We start from the raw sequence: 24,653 nt of genomic DNA, 5'->3' as shown, positions 1-24,653 counted from the left end.
CCACTTCTGCCATTGGATCAATGATAAAACGACAGCCACTGCCCACACAGCCTGCCCTAAGCTGCCCCACATGACCAGCGAGTAGAGACTTGCACTCGTACTCTCAGCCGCTGCCCCACTCACCCAGAAACAGGTGATGAGCACCCCAGTGCCGACCAAATTAGCATGTCTGCCCCGTCTGCCTGGAAACATAAAAACAAAACAAGAAACCAGGGCTAAGCAAACAAACATACAATAAATATAACACCTTAATGCCTTGGAGACAACGGACAACATCAAATCACATAAAAAAGCAGGAAAAGATGGCTCAACCAAGTGACCAAAATAAAGGGCCAGAAAATCTTCCTAGGAAGAAATGGTAATGGAATTACCAGATAAGGAATTCAAAAGACTTATATATAGGATCCTCCAATAGATCAAGAAAGAGATCAAGGAAAACACAGGCAAAATTCTAAAAATTCAGGAAAACAATACAAGAACAAAATGGCAAAATAGACAATTAGAAACCATACAAAAACAGCAATCCAGAAGATCAACAATAAAATCTCAGATGACTCAATGGAAGGACATACGAGTAGAACTGAATCAATGGAAGACAGAATCAGCAAAATAGAGGACAAATCCTTTGATACTAATTTGTTTGAGGAACATTAAGAAAAAAGAAAAAGAAATCCTGTCAGGAAGAATAATTTTTGTGTGATAGGAACTCCAGGAGAAGACAAAAAGAAAAATTTTGAAGATTTGCTGGCAGAAAACTTCACTAATATTATCATGAAAGAAGAGCCCACCCAAGAAGCTCAGTAAACCTCATACAGGATAGACCCCAAAAGAAAGTCACCAAGACATAGCACAATCAAATTTTCCAAAACCAAAGAATCCTGAGAGCAGCTCAGGAAACATAAATTGTCACCTGCAAAGGGGAACCAATAAGAGCAAGCTTTCTTTTCTCGGCAGAAACTATGTTGGTAAGAAGGCAGTAGGATGACATATAAAACACAGAAAGAAAAAAATTGCCAACCAAGAATTATATATCCAGAAAAACTGTCTCTCAACTACAATGGCGAAACTTTAAAACATTTCCAGGTAAACAGAAAGTAAGGGAATTTGTAAAAAACCAAATCAACCTTAGAAGAAATATTAAAGAGGAGTCTTCAGACAGAGAAACGACATCAGACAACAGTCTGAGTTTAAGGCACATGACAGCATCACCCAGACACCAACCAAGACAAAGAATTCTCAAAAATAAAGCTACAAGACTGAAAACAGGGAAACCAGAGAAGTCAATCTGTAAGTGATAACTTCAAAGTAAAAAGGAAGAATAAATGGTGCAGCTACAAACTTGTATATGGAGAGGAATTCAAAGTGATATCAAGATATAACAGACTGTTCTAAACTTAGGAAGACAAAGGAAAATTTCAGGGTAATGACAAAGAAAATTAATAAACCTACTCATCAAAATAAAAAAGAAGAAAACCAGAAAGACTCAGTAGACTACACCGAATCAACAACGAAGGAAATGAAATCCATAAACAAGAAGAACTCAGTATGGAAAAGTAAGCAGAACAAAGAAACCGTCAACACCACGAAAAAAGCACACAAAATGAGAGTGGTAAATTCCTACCTATCAGTAATCATACTGAATGTAAATAGGTTAAACGAACCAGTCAAGAGACTGAGAGTAACGAAATGTATTTAAAAAATGACCCATCAATACATTGCCTATATGAGACAGATCTTAGACACAAAGGTAAAAATAAGCTAAAAATCAAATGATGGAAAAAAGTATTATCAAGCTAGCAGTAATGAAAAAAGAGCAAGAGTGGCAATATTAATTTCTGATAAAATAGACTTTAAAGCAAAATCCAACATAAGAGACAAGGAAGGGCACTATATAATGATTAAAGGTCAATCCACCAAGAAGACATAACCATAATAAATATTTACATACCTGAAAACAGAGCTCCCAAAGACATAAACTCTAAAAAAATTGAAATGAGAAATAGTTCCACAATAATAGTATGAGACTTTAACATGCCACTTTCGAGGAAGGACAGAACAACCAGTGAGAAACTCAACAATCATACAGAAGATCTAAACATCACAATCAAGCAACTGGACCTCACACACACAAAATGTTCCACCCAACAGCAACACTGTACACGTTCTTCTCCAGCACACATGGATCATTCTCCAGAATACACCATACTGTAGGCCACAAAGCAAGCCTCAATACATTTTTAAAAAATCCAAATAATGCAAAGCATCTTCTCAGATCACAATGCAATAAAAACCAGAAATCAATAACAGGAAGAACAAGGAAAAAAATCCAAATACATGGAAGCTGAGTAACACCTTGCTTAAAAAGCACTGAGTAATATAAGAAATTAAAAATGAAATAAACTCTTGGAATTAAATTATCTTAGGTGAAGGGAAGGGCAATATACAATACAGGGGAAGTCAGCATAACTGGACTAAACCAAAAACTAAGAAGTTTCCTGAATACAACCAAACACTTCAGGGACAGAGCAGGGGCAGGAGTCTGGGGACCATGGCTTCAGGGGACATCTCGGTCAACTGGCATAGCCAAGTTTATTAAGAAAGTGTTCTGCATCCCACTTTGGTGAGTGGCATCTAAGGTCTTAAAAGCTAGTGAGCAGCCACCCAAGATGCATCAATTGGTCCCAACCCACCTGGAGCAAAGAAGAATGAAGAATACCAAAAACACAAGGAAATTATTAGCCCAGAGACAGAAAGGGCCACATAAACCAGAGACTCCATCAACCTGAGACCAGAAGAACTGGACAGTGCCTGGCTACCACCAATGACCGCCCTGACAGGGAACAGAGCGTCCCTGATGGAGCAGAAGAAAAGTGGAGTGCAGGACTCAAATTCTAGCCAAAAATGTATATTTACTGGTCTGACTGAGACTATAGGAACCCCAGAAGACATGGCCCTCAGACTCTCTGTTAACCCAGAACTAATACCATTCCAAAGCCAACTCCTCAAAGATTAGACTGGACTATAAGATATAAAATGATCCTTGTGAAGAGCATGCTTCTTAGTAAAAGTAGATAACATGAGACTAAATGGGTAGCTTCTGTCCAGAGGTGAGGTGAACAGGCAGAAGAGGACAGGAGCTGGTTGAACAGACACGGGAAATCTGGGGTGGAAGGGAGGAGTGTGCTGTCACATTATAGGGAGAGCAACTATGGTCACATAACAATGTGTATAAGTTTTTGTATGAGAAACTAGAGCTGTAAACTTTCACTTAAAGCACAGTAAAAAAAAAAAAAAAAATTCTTAGAATGAAATGAGAATGAAAACACAACATACCAAAACCTCTGGGACAAAAGCAATGTTCAGAGATCAATTTATAGCAATAAACACACACATAAAAAAAGAAGACAGGGCCAAAATCAATACCTTAACCCTACAATTTGAACAAATAGGAAAAAAAAAAAAAAGACAGCAAAGGAAGCTGCCAGCCACTAGAAGAAAAAAGATTAGAGCAGAAATAAATGAATCAGAAAACAGAAAAACAATCAAAAGAATCAAGACTAGAAGCTGGTTCTTTGAAAAGATTAATAAAATTGATGAACAGACCAAATTCAGAAAGATACAAATAACCTAAATAAGAAATCAAATTGGTGACATTACAACAGAACCAAGTGAAATAAAAAGGATCATAACAGAATATTACGAAAAATTATACTCCAACAAATTAGAAAACCTAAAAGAAATGGAAAACTTTCTAGAAATACACTACCTACCCAAACTAACACAAACTGAGGTAGAAAATCTGAACAGAACCTACATAAATGGAAAAGCTATACCATGCTCATGGATAGGTAGATTTAACATTGTGAAAACGTCAATTCTACCCAAAGTAATCTAAAAATTCAATGCAATCCTGATCCAAATACCAAAGCATTCTTTAAAGCAATGGAAAAACTAATCATTAACTTTATATGGAAAGGGAAGAGGCCCCGGATAAGTAAAGCACTACTGAAGAGGAATAATAAAGTAGGAGGGCTCGCACTACCTGACCACAAAACCTACTGTACACAGCTATGGTAGTCAAAACAGCCTGGTACTGGTATGACAGATACATTGACCAAAGGAACAGAACTGAGAACCAGATGTAATGCAGCCACCTGTGGTCACCTGATCTTTGATAAAGACCCAGAGTCCACCAGTGGGGAAAAGACAGTCTTTTTAACAAATAGTACTGGCAAAACTGGATGTCCATCTGAAAAAAAAAAAAATGAAACAGGGCTCATACCTCACACCATACACAAAAACTAATTCAAAATGGATCAAAGACCTAAATATAAAACCAAAAACTATAAGTTCATAGAAGAAAAAATAGGGTCAGCACCAGAGACCCTAATACACAGCATTAACAGGATACAAACTATAACTAAATAGCCAAATGCCAGAAGATAAGCTAGATTAACTGGCATCTTCTAAAAATTAAACACTTATGCTCATCAAAAGACTTCACCAAAAGAGTAAAAAGAGAACCTATGGACTGGGGAAAAATTTTTGGCTGTGACAAATTCAACAAAGGCCTAATCTCTAAAATCTATAGGAAACTCCAACACCTCTACAACAAAAAGACAATCCAATTAAAAAATGGGCAAAGGATATGAACAGACACTTCACCAAAGAAGACATTCAAGTGGCTAACAGACACATAAGGAAATGCTTGTGATTACTAGCCATTAGAGAAATGCAAATCAAAACCACAATGAGATACCATCTCACCCCAACATTACTGTCACAAATAAAAAAAAAAACACACACACAGAGAAAATAACAAATGTTGGATAGGCTGAGGGGAGATTGGAATTCTTATGTACTGCTGATGGGAATCCAAAATGGTACAACCATTTTGGAAAACGATATGGCACTTCCTTAAAAAGCTAGAAATAGAAATGCCATATAATCCAGCAATCCTACTCCTAGGAATATATCCTAGAGAACTAAGAGCTATCACACGAATAGACATATGCACACCCATGTTCACTGTAGCATTGTTCACAGTAACAAAAAGATGCAAACAACCTAGGTGCCCATCAACAGATGATGGATAAACAAACTATGGTACAGACACATAATGGAATACTACCCAACAATAAAGAACAATGGTGAATGTGTGAAGCATCTCACAACATGAATGAATCTGGAAGGCATTATGCTGAGTGAAATAAGTCAGTCACAAAAGGACAAATATTGTATGAGACTGGTTTACACACCATCTTTGACGGTTACGAGGGTAGAGTGGGATGGGGAGGGAAAAACGCTAACTAGACAATAGGTAAGTGGTAACTTTGGTGAAGGGTAAGATAGTATACAATACTGGGGAAGCCAGCACAACTTGTCCACGGCAAGGTTATGAAAGCTCCACAGACATATCCGAACTCCCTGAGGGACCAAATTACTGGGGTGAGGGCTGTGGGGACCATGGTCTCTGGGAACATCTAGCTCAAATGGCATAACATAGTTTACAAAGAAAATGTTCTATCTTCTACTTCGGTGAGTAGCGTCTGGGGTCTTAAAAGCTTGAGTAGCCATCTAACATAATCCACTGGTCTCACCCCATCTGGAGCAAGGAAGAATGAAGAAAACCAAAGACAAAAGAGAAAGATTAGTCCAAAGAACTAAAGGACCACAAGTACCACAGCTTCCACCAGACTGAGTCAGCATAACTAGGTGGTGCCTGGCTACCACCACCAGCTGTTCTGACAGGGATCACAGTAGAGGGTCCCAGACAAGGCTGGAGAAAAATGTAGAACAAAATTCTAACAAAAAAAAAAAGACCAGACTTACTGGTCTGACAGAGACTAGAGAAACTCTAAGAGTATGGCCCCCAAACACCCTTTTACTCAGTAAGGAAGTCATTCCTGAGGTTCACCCTTCAGCCAAAGATGAGACAGGCCCATAAAACAAAATGAGACTAAATGGGCACAGCAGCCCAGGGATAAGGATAAGAAAGCAGCAGGGGACAGGAAAGCTGGTAATGGGAAACCCAAGGTCGAGAAGAGCAGAGTGTTGACATGTCATGGGGTTGGCAACCAATGTCACAAAATAATATGTGTATTAATGTTTAATGAGAAGCTTGTTTGCTCTGTAAACCATCTAAAGTACAATTTAAAAACAAATTAAAAAAAAAGAAAACCTGAACAGACCCATAACAAAGAAGAAATTGAAGAGGTCATTAAAAAACTCTCAACAACAACAGAAAAAAAAGCCCTGGCCCAGACAGCTTCACTGGAGAATTCTACCAAACATTCAGAGAAAAGTAGACACCAACACTGCTTAAACTATTTCAGAACATAGGAAAGGAAGGAATACTCCCAAATTGATTCTATGAAGCCAGCATAACCCTGAAAGACACTGGTAAAAAAGAAAATTATAAACCAATATCCGTCAAGAATACAGATGTAAAAATTCTCAACAAAATTCTAGTCAATAGAATACAACAGCATGTTAGAAAAATAAAGCATCATTACCAAGTGGGATTCATACCAGGTATGCAAGGATGGTTCGACGTTAGAAAGTCAGTGAACGTAATCCAGCACATAAAAAACAAGAATCACATAATCATCTCAATTGATGGAGAAAAGGCATCTGATAAACTCTAACACCCATTCTTGATAAAACCTCTCAGCAAAGTAGGAGAAGAGAGAAATTCCTCAACATAATTAAGGGCATATATACAAAAGCAACAGCTAACATTATTCTCAACAGAGAGAAACTGAAAGCATTGCCCTTGAGAACGGGACTCAGACAAGGAAGCCCTTTATCCCAACTCTTATTCAATATTGTATTAGAAGTCCTAGCGTGACAGTAAGGCAAGAAAAGGAAATAAAGGGCATATAAATTGGTAACCCCCACGTGTCTGTCAGGTTTTCATACTGTGGGGGCTTGGGTGTTGCTGTGATGCTGGAAGCTATGCAACTGGTATTCAGATACCAGCAGGGTCACCCGTGGAGGACAGGTTTCAGCTGACCTTCCAGACTAAGACAGACTAGGAAGAAGGACCCGGGAGTCTACTTCTGAAAAGCATTAAACCAAAGCATTAGCCATTGAAAACCTTATAAATAGCAGCAGAACGATGTCTGATATAGTGCTGGAAGATGAGCCCCCCCGGTTGGAAGGCACTCAAAACATGACTGGGGAAGAGCTGCCTCCTCAAAGTAGAGTGGACCTTAATGATGTGGATGGAGTAAAGCTTTTGGGACCTTCATTTGCTGATGTGGCATGACTCAAAATGAGAAGAAACAGCTGCAAACATCCATTAATAATCAGAACCTGGAATGTACAAAGTATGAATCATGGAAAATTAGAAATCGTCAAAAATGAAATGGAATGCATAAACATCAATATCCTAGGCATTAGTGAGCTGAAATAGACTGGTATTGGCCATTTTGAATTGGACAATCATATAGTCTACTATGCTGGGAATGACAACTCAAAGAGGAATGGTGTTCCATTCATCGTCAAAAACAATGTTTCAAGATGTATCCTGAAGTACAATGCTGTAAGTGATACGATAATATTCATACGGCTTCAAGGAAGACCAGTTAATACAACTATTATTCAAATATAGGTACCAACCACTAGGGCCAAAGATGAAGAAATGGAAGATTTTTATCAGCTGCTGCAGTCTGAAATTAATTGAACATGCAATCAAGATGCATTGATAATTACTGGTGATTGGAATCTGAAAGTTGGAAACAAGAAGATCAGTAGTTGGAAAGTGTGGCCTTGGTGATAGAAACAATGCTGGAGATCAAATGATAGAATTTTGCAAGACCAACGACTTCTTCATTGCAAATACCTTCTTTCACCAACATAAACGGTGACTATACACATGGACCTCGCCAGATGGAACACACAGATATCAAACTGACTACATCTGTGGAAAGAGACGATGGAAAAGCTCAATATCATCAGTCAGAACAAGGCCAGGGGCCAACTGTGGCAGATCATCAATTGCTCATATGCGAGTTGAAGCTGAAACTGAAGAAGATCAGAGCATATCCACGAGAGCCAAAATATGACCTTGAGTCTATCCCACATGAATCTGGAGACCATCGTAATAGATTTGATGCATTGAACACCAGTGATCGAAGACCAGACGAGCTGTGGAATGACATCAAGGACATCATCCATGAAGAAAGCAAGAGGTCACTGAAAGACAGGAAAGAAAGAGAAGACCCAAGATTGATGCCAGAGGAGACTCTGAAACTTGCTCTTGAGCGTTGAGCAGCTAAAGCAAAAGGAAGAATTCATGAAGTAAAAGAACTGAACAGAAGATTTCAAAGGGCCTCTCAAGAAGACAAAGTAAAGTATCATAATGACATGTGCAAAGAGCTGGAGTTGGAAAACCAAAAGGGATGAACATGCTCCGTGTCTCTCAAGCCAAAAGAACTGATGAAAAAATTCAAGCCTCGAGTTGCAATAGTGAAGGATTCCATGGGGAAAATATTAAATGATGCAGGAAGCATCAAAAGAAGATGGAAGGAATACACAGAGTCATTACACCAAAAAAAAAATTAGTCGATATTCAACCATTTCAAGAGGTGGCATATGATCAGGAACCAATGGTACTGAAGGAAGAAGGCCAAGCTGCTCTGAAGGCATTGGCAAAAAACAAGGCTCCAGGAATTGATGGAATATCAATTGAGATGTTTCAACAAACAGAAGCAGTGCTGCAGGTGCTCACTCGTCTATGCCAAGAAATACGGAAGGCAGCTTCCTGGCCAACTGACTGGAAGAGATCCATATTTATGCCTATTCCCAAGAAAGGTGATCCAACCAAACGTGGAAATTATAGAACAATATCATTAATATCACACGCAAGCAAAATTTTGCTGAAGATCATTCAAGTACAGCTGCAGCAGTATATCAACAGGGAACTGCCAGAAATTCAGGCCAGTTCAGAATAGGACGTGGAACCAGGGATACCATTGCTGATGTCAGATGGATCCTGGCTGAAAGCAGAGAATACCAGAAGGATGTTTACTTGTGTTTTATTGACTATGCAAAGGCATTTGACTGTGTGGATCATAACAAACCATGGGTAACACTGCAAAGAATGGGAATTCCAGAACACTTCATTGTGCTGATGAGGAACCTTTACATAGACTAAGAGGCAGTTGTTCAGACAGAACAAGGGGATATTGATTGGTTTGAAGTCAGGAAAGGTGTGCGTCAGGGTTGTATTCTTTCACCAAACCTATTTAATCTGTATACTGAACAAATAACACGAGAAGCTGGCCTTTATGAAGAAGAACGGGGCATCAGGATTGGAGGAAGACTCATTAACAACCTGTGTTATGCAGATGACACAACCTTGCTTGCTGAAAGTGAAGAGGACTTGAAGCACTTACTAATGAAGATCAGAGACCTCAGCCTTCAGTATGGATTGTACCTCAACATAAAGAAGACAAAAATCCTCACAACTGGACCAATGAGCAACATTATGATAAACGGAGAACAGATTGAAGTTGTCAAGGATTTCATTTTACTTGGATCCACAATCAACAGCCATGGAAGCAGCAGTCAAGAAATCAAAAGACGCATTGCATTGGGTAAATCTGCTGCAAAGGACCTCTTCAAAGTGTTGAAGAACAAAGATATCACCCTGAAGACTAAGGTGTGCCTGACCCAAGCCGTGGTATGTTCAGTCGCATCACAGGCATGTGAAAGCTGGACAATGAATAAGGAAGACTGAAGAAGAATTGAAGCCTTTGAATTTTGGTGTTGGCAAAGAATATTGAATATACCATGGACTGCCAAAAGAACGAACAGGTCTGTCTTGGAAGAAGTACGGCCAGAATGCTCCTTAGAAGCAAGGATGGCGAGACTGCGTCTTACATACTTTGGGCATGTTGTCAGGAGGGATCAGTCCCTGGAGAAGGACATCATGCTGGGCAGAGTACAGGGTCAGCAGAAAAGAGGAAACCCTCAATAAGGTAGATTGACACAGTGGCTGCAACAATGAGCTCAAGCATAACAATGATTTTGAGGATGGCACAGGACCGGGCAGTGTTTCCTTCTGTTGTGCATAGGGTCCGTATGAGTTGGAACCGACTTGACAGCACCTAACAACAACACAAATTGGTAAGGAAGAGGTAAAACTATCCCTAATCACAGATAATGTGATCATATACATAGAAAATCCCAGCGACTCCACAAGAAAGCTACTGGAAAAAACAGAATAATTCAGCAAATTGGCAGCAGACAATATCAACACACAAAACTCAGTTGAATTCCTATACATCAACAAAGAGAACTCTGAAAAGGAAATCAGGCAAAAAATACCGTTTACAATAGCCCTCAAAAACATAAATACTTAGGAATAAATCTAGAGACATAGAAGACTTATACAAAGAAAACTATACAACACTACTGCAAGAAACTAAGGGACCTACATAAATGGAAAACATACCATGCACAAGGATAGGAAAACTTAACATTGTGAAAATGTCAGTACTACCCAAAGCAATCTACAGGTACAGTGAAATCGAAATTCTAACGGCATTCTTTAACAGGAAAAACTGATCACCAACTTGATATGGAAAAGAAAGCAATCCCGGATAAGCAAAGCATTACTGAGGAAGAAGAACAAAATAGGGGGCCTCATATTTCTCAATCTCAGAACCTACTATACAGCCATGGTAGTACGTACCATGGTAGTAGGTAGCAGCCTGGTACTGGTATAACGACAGACACATAGACCAATGGAACAGAATCAAGAACCCCAAAGTAAATCCATCCAACTCTGGACAGCTGATCTTTGACAAAAGGTCAAAGTTCATTAAATGGGGAAGATATAGACTCTTTAACAAATGATGCTGGCAAAACTGGATATCCATTTGCAGAAAAATGAAACAAGATCCATACCTGAAACCATACACAAAAACTAACTCAATAGATCAAAGACCTAAATGTAAAACCTAAAACCATAAAGATCATGGAAGAAAAAATAGGGTCAATGCTAGGGGCCCTAATATATGGCATAAATAGAATACCAAATACAACGAAAAATGTATAAGCAGCAGAAAATACACTTGGTAACTGGGATGTCCTAAAAATTAAACACTTATACTCACCAAAAGATTTCACCAAGAGAGTAAAAAGAGAACCTATAGACTCAGAAAAAACCTTAGCTATGACATAGCCGACAAGGGTCTAATCTCTAAAATTTATAGAAAACTTAAAACACCTCAATAACAAAAAGACAACTCAAGTAAAAAATGGTCAAAGGACATGAACAGACAATTCACCAAAGAAGACATTCAGGCAGCTAACAAACACCTGAAGAGATGCTTCCATCATTAGCCATTAAAAACCCAACAACCCAGTGCCATCGATTCGATTCCGACTCATAGCAACCCTATAAGGCAGAGCAGAACTGCTCCATAGAGTTTCCAAGGAGCGCCTGGTGGATTCAAACTGCAGACCCTATGGGGCAATTTCTGTTCTGTCCTATAGGGTCACTATGAGTTGGAACTGACTCGATGGCAATGGGTTTGGTTTTTTTAAAATACACAATGGAATACTACACAACAATAAAGAATAATGGTGAATTCATGAGACATCTCACAAAATGAATGAATTTGGAGGACATTATGCTGAGTGAAATAAGTCACTTACAAAAAGACAAATATTGTATGACATCGCTATTATAAATAGGCAAGAAAAGGTTTACACACAAAAAGAAACATTTTTTGGTTACCAGGAATGGAAGGGGGAAGAAGGGAAAATCAATAAAGAGTAGACGTGTTAACTTTGGTGAAGGAAAAGGCAGTACACAATGTGGGGGAAGTCAGCAAAACATAAACAAGGCAAGGGAAGACACTGGGAGGTACACAAGAATAAAAGGCAAGGAAGGTAAATATTATAACATATACAACCCTGCAACAACAGGAATAACAATAACTTACCTATCTATGTAGGTAAGTACGCCGAACAGGTGTGGGAGGGCATACGGGAGCATAGCCATGTGCATATGTAGATTTGGCTGTGGATATTTCTACATATGTATCTGTATGCGCTCCATGTATATTCATACATATAGTAGAGCACACGGGGCAGTCATGGAAACAACCTAGACATAACCAAATACCTCACAGGACTAAGTTACTGTGCTTGAAGGCTAAGGACCATAGTCTCAAGGGACATCTAGCTCAATTGGCATAATGTAATTCATAAAGAAAGCCTATATCCTACTTTGGTGAGTAGCATCTGGGGGTCTTAAAAGCTTACAAGTAGCCATCTAAGATACGTCCGGAGCAAAAGAGAGTGAAGAAGACCAAAGACTCAAGGAAACAATTAGTCCAAAGGACTAACGAACCACATGAACCACAGCCCCCACCAGCCTGAAACCAGAAAACCTAGATGGTGCCTGGCTACCACTACCGACCGCGGTGGCCAGGATCACAATAGAAGGTCCCAGTTAGAGTGGGGGAAAAATGTAGAACAAAATACAAATTCATAAAAAAGACCAGATTTACTGGTCTGAGAGAGACTGAAGTAACCCCCAAGACTACAGCCCTTAGACACCCTTCTAACTTAGAACTGAAGCCATTCCTGGAGATCACCTTTCAGCGAAATAAAATAAACCAAAAAACCAAACCCATTGTTGTCGAGTCAATTCTGACTCATAGCGACCCTATAGGACAAAGTAGAAATGCCCCATAGGGTATCCAAGGAGCAGCTGGTGAATTCGAACTGCTGACCTTTTGGTTAGCAGCCACAGCATTTAACCACTGTACCACCAGGCCAAATAATAGACAAACCTATAAATAAACAATAACACACATGAAGAAAAGTGCTCCTTTTGAACAGTCACCTCCATGAGACCAAAAGGACAACATATGCCCAAAAGCAAATATGAGAAGGCAGTAAGGGGTTAGGAAAACCAACGAATGGAAATGGAAACTCAGGGTGGTAATGGGGAGAGTACTGACATATTGCAGGGAATGCAACCTATGTCCTGGAGCAACGTGTGTATAAACTATTGAATGGGAAACTGATTTGCTCTGTAAACCTTCACCTAAAGCACACGTGCGCGCGCGCGCGCGCACACACACACACACAATTGTTATGGAAGCCCACATGCACAACAGAAAACTAGAAAAGCACCCAGCTGCTCCTTGGGCCAGAAGCACACTACTTGAAGATTAAGAGTAGTGGACAAGATAAAAGATAAAAACAGCCTAGGGGACGCCAGCATGAAACTCGGGCAGAAACATTACAGAGAAAAAGGGCAACTTTTACAAGGTAAAAAAAAGCACTGGATCATCTTAGATATTAATCCAATAGGCACCAGTTTCTATGATATGTAATTTTCTCAGAAAAATCATCCCAAAAAAGGGGGCCAGAGGAACAAGGAAATAAGTGGTGGGGCTGGTGGGTGCTGTGGGGGACAGAAGAGAGGACAAAGTGGGCCAAGAGGGGAAAAGAAATCAAAGCTCTGGTAATCATGAAAAGAATAAACGTAAGAGAAAATTCCACTGGGTTGAAGAAGCAAACCAATACCCCTTTAACCAATGTGACAAAAAGGAAACATTACCACTTCAAGGAATTAGGGACAAAAAAATGAGGGCTTAGCTTCCTGCCTCTTCCACTGTGGACGCTAGGTCTTCAGGCCCAAGTTGCATCCTGTGAGTTCCAGCAGGCAGCCTGCAGTGTTTCACCCACAACAGTTTCTCGGCACTAGGGTTAACCTCCCGAAGGTGCAGAAGGTAAAACACACAGGGCAATTGAGACAGAGTAGGCAGTACCTGATTCAAGTGTTTACTGAAAAGAACGGTCCCTATAGTTGGTCCTCTGGCTACCGCTGGCAGGTGGTTTTTGTATACTTTATTACAAAGCAAACAATCTTCCTTGACAATACCATCTGTCATCTTACAAACATAAGACTAAATAGTCCTGAAGTAACAGGATATCTCTAGGAACTGAGCTTTTCTTAAAAATAAAACTATACCACTAGTGAACCCTGTATCTAAACCTACACAGCATCTTTGAGCGGTGTGGAAAGGAAACTATGATTTATTAATTTACATAAAAATTACTTTATACATTAAAGAATACAATTTCAAATTGTAAAAAAAAAAGTTTGAAGCTGTTGTTATTGGGATTCATGGGACATGGTTTGCTCTTCAATCACTTGCTTCACAATTTCTGCCAGTTTTAGTCGATCCACTTTATCTGTGAATCCGCGACCTGAAACCCAAGAAAGCAGCAAGGTCAGTCGCCAAACTCTCTCTATGGAGATGACAGACTCTTGACAGGGACCCAATAAGATATACCTTAACAGTATCAAATTATCCTTACTAACGTAGGAACCATCCCCAATACTGACAAAAGCACTGAATCTAGATTCCCCCATATTTCAGGTAGCAATTGGGCAGTTCCATTAATCTGGCAGTAAAAACCCCAAATTCATTACAACAACACCAACCATAAAGAGGGAGAAGGTCTTTATAATTTGTGTATCTGATGAAGAATTTGTACCCAGATTATAAAGAACTCCTACACATCTATAAGAAAGACAATGCCATAGAAAAATGGACAAAAGACACAAACACAATTCATGAAAGAGTAAAACTAAATGGCCAATAAACAAGAAAAATGCTCAATCTCATCAGTCAGTAGGGAAATACAAATTAAAATGGTACTACAGTACCATTACATACCAACCTCAATGACTAAAAAAGACAACCGCCAAGTGTTTGTGTGGATGTGGAGTTAACTGGAACTTTCATACATTGCTAGTGGAATTATACATTTCGGTACAACCACTTTGGAAAACGGCATACCTACTAATGCCAAACTGATGTATATATACCACCATGACCCAGAAATTCCAATCCTAGATACATAAATAAGTAAATATGTTCATCAAAAAATATATATAAGAGTGCTCACAGCAGCCCTTTTCTTAACTGTCAAAACCTGGAAACAATCCAAATATCCAATCAACATTAGAATGGATAACTATATTATAGTATATTCATATAATGAACTCCTATACAGGATTGGGAAACCCCGGTGGCGTAGCGGTTAAGAGCTACGGCTGCTAACCAAAGGGTCGGTAGTTCGAATCCACCAAGCACTCCTTCGAAACTCTCTGGGCCAGTTCTGCTCTGTCCTCTAGGGCCACTATGAGTGGGAACTGACTCGACGGCACTGGGTTGGGTTGGTTTTTGGGTATACAGGACTGAGAGTGATCCGCCGCTGTAAGCAACAACATGGACGAATCTCTCAAACGTGATGTTGACTAAAAGAAACCAGACACAACAGAACACAGACTGTTCGATTGCTTTTACATAAAATACGAAAACAGGCAAAATGCATCTATAGTGCCAGAAATCAGGGCAGTGATTTGCCCTTCGGAGGAGGGAGGTAGTGAATGGAAGAGGGTACATGTTCTACTACTGATTACACAGATGCATTCACTGTGTGAAATTTCTTTAAAAAAGAAACGTTGTATGTCATCACTTTTCTGTATTGATGTTATATTTTAAAAAACAAACAAAATCCCAGGGAAGCTAATCTCTACCAAGTATGGGAATAGCCAGGCTAGCACTTTAGATTTCTCATGGGATGTCTGAGAGCCCAGCCAGCCAGTGAACTCAAAGAGTTTGCTACCTTCCTGAGCATCCTGGAACTCAAGTCCAGTTTAGTCTGCTCAACTGGAAAGATGATACAAAAAGCAATTCAAGAAATACATCTCTGCCTTGTTTGCCTGACCCTGGGGGAAAAAACTCAGCCAGCAGCAGATACGGCAAACCCTCTACCCCTTAAGTAAAGCAGATCTTCTCTAAGTTAAGCAGATCAGCAGGGTGGAGTCCCTTGGTACTTTGTCCTCTTTCTCCCCTTCAGAGTACACTGGTCAACAGCCATGGGATATGGGAGGAGTTCTGAGATCTCTTTTTGTTTTCTTTTTTGCCAAAGTGGTACATGACAGGGGCTCTCCAGTGTTAAATCTGTATCACACAATTCACTTGAACTCTGGAAAACAACTGAAAGACCGCATGGCAATGTACCTGGGCAGTTAGAATAGGCTGGAACTAACCCCCATTCCTTCGTCTGGAGAGAACTCCTCCTCCGCCCCCAAAGAGAGCCTACATGTTCTAAAAATAATCACTTCTCTGCATTCCTGGGTAAAGGAGGTATTAAGGTTCCTACCATTCCAGCTGAAGCTTTGCAGAGTTTCTCTTAGGAGTTTGCATTCCCGGTTATACTTCCAAGCCTCCTGCATTACTTCATTTAGCTTCTCATCTTCATTTTCTCCTATTGATAAAAAGAAAAAAGAAGTTGCATTTTTCCTACAGCATCATGGAGTTTTAGTGTCAGAAATGGAAGGACACGATGTCCAACTGGTTGAGAAGCGATTAAATGTGTAAACCTTCACCAGACACTGGCTTTACTACTTGTCCCTATATTACATGTCATCACTTCTTGTCTTTAGAACTCTCCTACTTTGACAGCCTCACACAAACCCTCTGATGGCTCCAGAGTCTTGGCATGTGGGATGGGAACCAGGCAGTATCTGACCCTATCAATGAGTAAAAACACCTGGTTAACCTAAGACCAAGAGAGAAGAGGACAAGGCTGAGTGGGCTACATTCTTTCTTTTCAGCTCATTTCTTACCTTAAAATCAGTTGGTTTATCAAAGACAAACACATATACATAGTGCAGAAGGCTATCTGAGGCATATCCTGTGGGTTCTCTCAAACCCAAGGAGTCTAGGAAAACAGGCCAAATCAACAGTTTTCTGGCCTGGTACTTAAATCCATCTCCTTCATTCCCTCAGTCTGATGAGCAAAGCCCATTACCACCCCGTTGAGTGGAAAAAGAAAATACTCAAAGAAAGCTCTCACCCCAAAGGTGCCCATCATATAAGTAGCAGCAGGGGCCACTTCTTAACTAGAGAGGCATTCTTTTTATAATCACAAGTTAATGGCAGCCTGGAAATGGTGTTTTCACAGGCTGCAACCTAATCCTGACCCAGGGCACATTTTTCCATTCTCCATCCTCTATCCTGTCCCCTTTTTGCCAAACCAAGAAAACAATTACGTGGTGTGCTAGACACTGGCAATTAAACCTAAACTAGAAATTTCATAGAAAACCAAGAGAGGCAGAGCATACCACATTTCTCTCAGTTCCCACTGTCTACTCTTTTTAGTGGGCACATACTAATTTACATCATGTATTCATTTTCTTATAACACAAAGATGAAACAGACAAACCCAAATTAAACCACTCATTTTGTCAGATGCATACGCACGTGCACACACACACACACACACACACACAGAACATTCATAAATGGCGTGACCTTTACCAGCCTGGGGGAGAATACACTGAGCAATCACATCTCGGAGCTTTTCCAAGGCAACATTTGAATCCTCGGCTCCATTCTCACGGTCATGGATATAAACAACGTCCTTTGGCTTGGTGCTTTAAAAGTTTGGGGAAAAGGTAATAACAAGGTGAGACCCCAAAACCCAACTCTGGCCTGATGTTTACTCTAAGCATAAGGCAACAGATTCTTTCAGATAAACAATTAACTACAGGCAGGCAGTTGCCAACTTCTGAGGCCATTTAAAGAGCTTAGTCTCTCCACTCTCTTAAGAGGCAGAAAGGGCAACGACCCCTGGCTGGGCTTTCAGAACCCACCACTCAGCCATAGTAGCAATGAAGAAGAGAACAGAGATATATGCTCAGTTACCCGAGTAACTTCCTTTTTCTCAGAATGGGGTTGTTCACAGAATGCAAAGGTTTGAGGCTGACTTTCAGATCCTGGATTCTCATGTTGGCCAACTGCTCTGCATGAGCCTGCTGGATTCCTGCAACCACCGCCTGAATGCAAACACTGTCGTCAGTTTTTCACATTCATTTTGGGGCACCTGAAAAGCCAATCTAAGAAAACGGGAAGGAGAGGCTCAAAGAACTAAGAAGGCAATTTCATTCTTATGCTGATGGTTTACAAGTTTTGATAAGGGAGAGGGCTCTTCCCCATGAATCAGTAGGGCCCAGGCCAAGCAAGCACCACACAATAGCTAGCCTCCCTTGGGATAGAAATTCGAGTAAGAAATACTAACAAGGTTTATGCTCACAGCCACTTGCAAGGACAAATGTAAGGAGATGCCCATATGTATGTCATGGGAAAGGCTGGCAGGCAGCTGCCTGAGAACCCCCATCGACTGGCATTTATTCACTGCCCCAGTGAATTTTCACTATAGTGTAGACAGAGTCACCTCAGCCCTGACTACTTCACACGGTGATCATGGCCACACCTCACGGGCAGACTAATCCTAGTGCTGCCACACTATCTCACCGACCTCCCATTGGTGAAGCCAGATTGTTTTTCCCACTGAACTACTTTGGTCTATAGTTTTTTTCTCAAGTTACTTGTCACACTGGGCACTTATGCTGTCTACTCAAATTCTGCAAGGCCAGCTCATGACTGAACATTGAGAGCTCAGAAGTTGCCACCAAAAACTCAAAAAACTCATTGTCGTCGAGTTAATTTCAACTCATAGCATCCCTGTACAACAGAGTAGAACTGCCCCATAGGGTTTCCAAGGAGCAGCTGGTGGATTAGAACTGCCAACCTTTTTTGGTTAACCGCCAAGCTCTTAACTGCTGCACCACCAGGGCTCCATCAGAAGCTGCCACAGTAGATAGATAATAAATGTGAGGCCTTTTTGCCTTTTCTTCAGAAAACCTTCCTTGATTATGCCCCTTCTGTGTTTTCTTTCTCTGAATTCCTGTAGTATTTATAGACAATTTAGTACCCCAAAATTGGATGTCTGAATTGTTCCCTCTTTGCTTCATGTTTATGGGTCTTGCAGCCCCAATCAGTCTTGTTTATGCCCCTTGAGGGAAGGGACAGTGTCTTATACTGCTCTGTGCCCCTAACCCTGTAGCACAAACATGAAGGATACGCCTTTGAGAGTTCCCTTTGTGTGTATTTACCAGGGCTGGATCTTACCTGGTCTTTTATGAAAAGAAGCTCTTTATTTCTGATCCTGCTTTTCAGGAAAACTAGAGGTTTCTCTGGGAAAGACTGTGTGCTCTGCCCTGCTCTGTCTTTAACCCCTCACCAAGGCTAACCCCAGCATTCCTCCTCAACATGGCCTTTTTCAGTCAGCAAAATAAACATCATTTAAAACCTTATCCATCATCAGCTGAGCAGAGGGCAGCACGTTATCCAGGGCCTCAGTCGAGTTGAGCCAGGGGTGGTCCAGCACTCCCTCAATGGTGAGTCTCTCTTCTGGTTTGACCTTCAGAAGCCTGTGGAGAAAAAGCCAACAGGGCTGACGTGCACGCTTGCTTCCACAGGCAGTCGATGCGCCTGGGTCTGGCTCTCCATCTACAGCTTCTCCCGAATTTCCACCAACTCTTGCAAACACGAGACCTTCGACCAAGAGGGCAGGGGTGGACTATCAGCTCCCAAACACTAGGCACGGAGGGACTGCGACCTCAGGCAAACAGGGGGCCTCCAGACAAAGTGAGATAAAAGAGTAGGAAAAGGCTTCATCTAGTGGTACTTTAGACTGACTTCTGGGGTTCAGTAAGGCTTAGACATATGATTTATAGCTTCCTGAGACCTTGACTCTCCATACTGATGTTTGAAGGACACTGGGCGCTAACATCCTCAAAGTGCTCTTTCAGCTCACAGTGGCTGCAAAAGTAGTTGAGGGATCATGCAGTTCTGAAAAACTAGGTTATTGCCCACAATAAGCCTCTTAAGTGTCACCATACAGTAAGACATGTACCCTTTATTCCAGAGACATTCAGAAGCTAAAAATCTAGTCTCTGAGTGAAACATTTCATAACATGGAGGAATCTGGAAGGCATTATGCTGAGTGAAATGAGTCAATTGCAAAAGGACAAATATTGTATAAGACTGCTATTATAAGAATTCAAGACATAGTTTAAACACAGAAGAGAATATTCTTTGATGGGGAGTGGGAGGGAGGGAAGGAGAAGGGTTTTCACTAATTAGACAGTAGATAAGAACTATTTTAGGTGAAGGGAAAGACAACACACAATACAGGAGAGGTCAGCACAACTGGACTAAGCCAAAAGCAAAGAAGTTTCCTGAATAAACTGAACACTTCGAAGGCCAGCGTAGCAGCAGTGGGGGTTTGGGGACCATGGTTTCAGGGGACAACTAAGTCAATTGGCATAATGAAATCTATTAAGAAAACATTCTGCATCCCACTTTAGAGAGAGGCGTCTGGGGTCTTAAATGCTAGCAAGCAGCCATCTAAGATGCATCAATGGGTCTCAACCCACCTGATGCAAAGGAGAATGAAGAACACCAAAGATACAAGGTAATTATGAGCCCAAGAGACAGAAAGGACCACATAAACCAGAGACTACATCAGCCTGAGACCAAAAGAACTAGATGGTGCCCAGCTACAACCGATGACTGCCCTGACAGGGAACACAACAGAGAACCCCTGAGGGAGCAGGAGAGCAGTGGGACGCAGACCCCAAATTCTCGTGAAAAGACCAGACTTAATGGTCTGACTGAGACTAGAAGGACCCCTGAGGTCATGGGCCCCAGACCTTGTGTTAGCCAAGACAGGAACCATTCCCAAAGCCAGCTCTTCAGACAGGAATTGGACTCAACTATGGGATAGAAAATGATACTGGTGAAGAATGAGCTTCTTGGATCAAGTAGACACATGAGACTATGTGGGCAGCTCCTGTCTGACGGGGAGATGAAAGGGTAGAGGGGGTCAGAAGCTGGCCGAATGGACACAAAAAGAGAGAGTTGGAGGGAAGGAGTGTGCTGTCTCATTAGGGGGGGAGCAATTAGGAGTATATATCAAGGTGTTTATAAATTTTTATATGAGAGTCCGACTTGATTTGTAAACTTTCACTTAAAGCACACAAAAAATAAAAAATCTAGTCTCTGAGAAGGGGACAATGTTTCCTTCTAAGCCTGCTGCACTGCTATGCATCATCTGGTTTTCAGTCGTACTTCCCATCTGGTCCACTCATGGTGACATGACTCCTTGCTCACTACAGCACGTTCCCTGGGCTTTCTATGGCACCTCCTTCAAACTACCTACCCTCCCATCCCAAACAGAGTCAGGACAACAAGCCCAACTGCTCTTTCACGTTCTCTGCAACCTTCTTCTGGATCATTCTGGCCAAACAGCTCCAGATTCTAAAGAAAGTATTATTTAGAAAAGAATTCCTAAGCAGAAAGACAATGAATGTTGATCTAAGTACAGGGAATAATATATTCTAGAGAAAACTGGCAAAGAACCACTTAGATATGTTTTGGCTAAGCAGCTGGTAATACAGCATGAAAACAGCATGGGAAAGTGATTTACCTTATTTTTAAATTTTTGATTGTGCATTGGATGAAGGTTTACAGAGCAAACTAATTTCCCATTCAACAGTCTGTACATAAAATGCTCCATGACACTGGTTTCATGCCCCACAATGTGTCAGATTCTTCCCATTTCCACCCTAGGTTCCCTAATTCCTTTTGTTCTGGTTTTCTACCTCTTCTTGCCTTCTTATTTTTGCTTTTGGGCAAATGTTTCCCTTTTTGATCTTATATAATTGATTGTTCCAAGGAGCACGATCCTCTTGGGTGTTATTGTTTATTTTATGGACCTGTCTACAGTTTGGTCAAAAGGTGGTCTCTGGGAATGGCTTCAGTTTCAGTTCAGAATGGTGTCTTAGTGCCACAGTCTCAGGGGTTCCTCCAGTCTCTGTCAGACCAGTAAGTCTGGTCTTTTTGTGAATTTGATTTTTTGTTCTACGATTTTTCTCCTCCTCTCTCCAGGATCCTCTGTTGTGATCCCAGTCAGAGTGGTCGATAGTGGTAGCCAAGCACCATCTGGTTCTTCCGGTCTTGGAGTCATGTTAGACTGTGGTTCCTGCTGTGGTCCGTTAGTTCTTTGGTCTAATTGCTCCTTCGAGTCTTTGGTTTTCTTCACTCTCCTTTGCTCCGGATGGTAAGAGACCAACAGTTGTATTTTAGATGGCCACTTGCAAGCTTTTAAGACCCCAGACGCTACTTACCAAAGTAGGATGCAGAACTTTGTCTTTATGAACTATGTTGGGCCAAGTGATACAGATTCCCCCCAAGACTATGGTCCTTGGGAAGGTGATTTAAACATGGCTCCCACCCTCCTAAAAATATTTACTCGTATATTTTAGAAAATAGTCCTTCTTTACATACTAACTCCTAACTGACAGGACAGGCTCACTTTTGAACAGGTGGAATCTCTATAGAAAAGTGACTGTACCGTCAGGAGACAAGTTCAATTTCTGCCCCTAATGCTTATTTTCATCATATTACTGATGAAGAATTTGAGACCAACAAACAAGTACCAGCTCAGTCAAGACCAAGGGCAAGGGGAATACCAGAACAGCCCCCAAATCCATAGGTAGCCCAACCACCCACACAGTTGGGTGAAAAAACAAATGTTCCTCAAATTTAGGTCTGACTTTTTACCTAGTCCTCCCCGTACCAAAGGACTTTGAATGTCAACTCCACTCTCATCCCCTTACTGGCCTTAATCCTTCCTAACTCTTCCCATCTAAGTATCTGTCAGAGCAGCCAACAGGCACTGGGAAAGTTGGAGGATGGGTCCTAGGTCCCATAGAACCACACACTCACAGCAGCCAAGGAATTAAAAGTCAAAGGGTTATCGTCATCTCAGCACACCAGTTCAGTTCCAGGCATGACATCAGTCCCAAATGACTACCTTACATGTAAGAAACAGGAGCACGCACAGGTTTACCATTTAGGAACCTGGGTTACTGCACACTGAGACACTGGCTAAGGAGGGATCTGGGCTTACAACCCTGGGCACAGATTCCAGAGATGCAAAAGGAGGCAGCAAAGCTCCATTTTCATTGAGATCCACCTACTGACAACTCTCATCTCAGGTTCTAGGGGTAAGATCACTGTGGTGCTAAAATGGGAAGGAGCCTACGTGGGAAACAAGTGACCGTTCTCTACCATGTGCTCCACCACTTTGAGGCCTCATCGCCCTCCCCACCCAGCAGCCTGTGGACTCACTTTCTTACAACATCTTTGGCCATCTCTGAGATCTGGCTCCACTCCTCCTCTGGGAACTCGAAACTGCCTGTCATGATCTTTCTCCGCATATCCTTTGGGATCGTCCGGCTGTGGTGTTTGGAGTAAAAAGGAGGGTATCCGCACAGCATCACATATATAATCACCCCTAGGGACCACAAGTCACAGCTCTGAAAGCAAAAAGGAAATGGTCACTCAGAGCAGAAGGAGAGCCCCAAAATAACCCTCCATGACAGGCCCAAAAACAGTCCCTGAGACACACAGGGTAGTATCTCCAAGAATCACTTCACAGAGACTGGAAAAGATTCAGGAACTCTTAAGAGAACTAACTTTTCTCTCCAGATTTTCTATATGCCACTGTGACAGTTAATTTTATATGTCAACTTGGCTAGGCTAGGGTGCCCAGTTGTTTGGTCAAACACTAGTCTAGATGCTGTTACGAAGTAGCTACATGTGATTAAATCAGTTGGCCTTAAGTAAAGCAGATTACCTTCCATAATGTGGGTGGGCCTCATCCAATCGGTTAAAGGCCTTGACTAATAAGGGAGGTTTCCTGAGGGAGTAGTCTGCCGCTAGACTACAGACACCTTGCAAGAGTTCCTCTCACTCTCCTACCACCTGAGCTACTGATTATGGGACACAAGACTGACAGAATTTCTAGCCTTTCACCAGAACCAGACTTACAGATTTTGGACTTGCCAGCCTCTCACAAACAGATGAGTCAATTCCTGGAAGATAAATCTCTCTGTCTACACACACACACACACACACACCCTCTTTTACTGGTTCTTTTTCTCTAGAGAACCCTGACCAGCTACCAAAACTACATATACACACACCAGTATACAAGAGCAGTACTGGGTGAAACAGTCACTTGTATTCTCCCTGCTTAAGCCTGAGCTCCGATCTGATCCTTGAGTACAGATGTGAGAAACTTTGCCCCCATCAGAGAGGGCACAGACAGAAGTCAGCTGGTTGTGTGAAGCATGCACTCTGTCAACCTGGGCAGCACTGAGGGTGTAGGAACAAAGCGGCCAAGACAGATATGCTGACCCCATAATATAGCACGAGCCACTTCTGCCGAAAACCCAAGGAAGTTTGACACAGATCAGTGAGAGGCACTGAAGAGAGGATTAAGAAAGTATAAAAACATTCCTTTGGCCATGAAGGTAACTCACTGTGTCCATGTTTAAGGCCTTATACCATTCTGGGGGAAGATACTGTGAAAGAATGAAGACTGCCACCCTACTAACATGTCTGTAAGGATGAAATGACTGCATGGTCCGTGGTCACTGAACGATTACTGGTAAAGAAAGGACTCCTATTTTAGTTAAATGAAGCTCCACCTGCCTCAGACACTGGGTTCTCAAAGGCTTCAATTCAAGCCTCTCTTGAAATGTAGGACTAAAGGAGCACGTGCCTGAGAAGAGCAGGCCATTGAACCTGCACTGTAGCCACACCACACTCCCCATCACGCCAGCGTCAAAGTGCTGCTCAAGAGAAGCCTGGGAAACCGGAGGCTTCAGATACTCTCTCCAACGT

At 41.5% G+C, this 24,653-nt stretch overlaps 1 protein-coding gene across 1 annotated transcript in view; it reads right to left on the bottom strand.

Moving 5' to 3' along the window:
- Window positions 1-24,653, bottom strand: part of MAPKAPK5 (MAPK activated protein kinase 5) — a 49,345-nt gene that overhangs the window by 2,173 nt on the left and 22,519 nt on the right. Inside the window, exons 9-14 of the mRNA XM_064272221.1 lie at window positions 23,094-23,281; window positions 19,207-19,327; window positions 17,760-17,890; window positions 17,373-17,488; window positions 16,213-16,317; window positions 124-14,244 (exon numbers count right to left, since the gene is read on the bottom strand). Of these exons, the coding sequence (XP_064128291.1) occupies window positions 14,150-14,244; window positions 16,213-16,317; window positions 17,373-17,488; window positions 17,760-17,890; window positions 19,207-19,327; window positions 23,094-23,281 (756 nt within the window). The 3' untranslated portion in view covers window positions 124-14,149. The remainder of the gene's footprint in view (window positions 1-123; window positions 14,245-16,212; window positions 16,318-17,372; window positions 17,489-17,759; window positions 17,891-19,206; window positions 19,328-23,093; window positions 23,282-24,653) is intronic.

This window comes from Loxodonta africana, chromosome 19, assembly GCF_030014295.1.
Source record: "Loxodonta africana isolate mLoxAfr1 chromosome 19, mLoxAfr1.hap2, whole genome shotgun sequence".
NCBI classification, from domain to species: Eukaryota; Metazoa; Chordata; class Mammalia; order Proboscidea; family Elephantidae; genus Loxodonta; species Loxodonta africana.
This window is presented reverse-complemented; position numbering and strand designations above follow the sequence as displayed.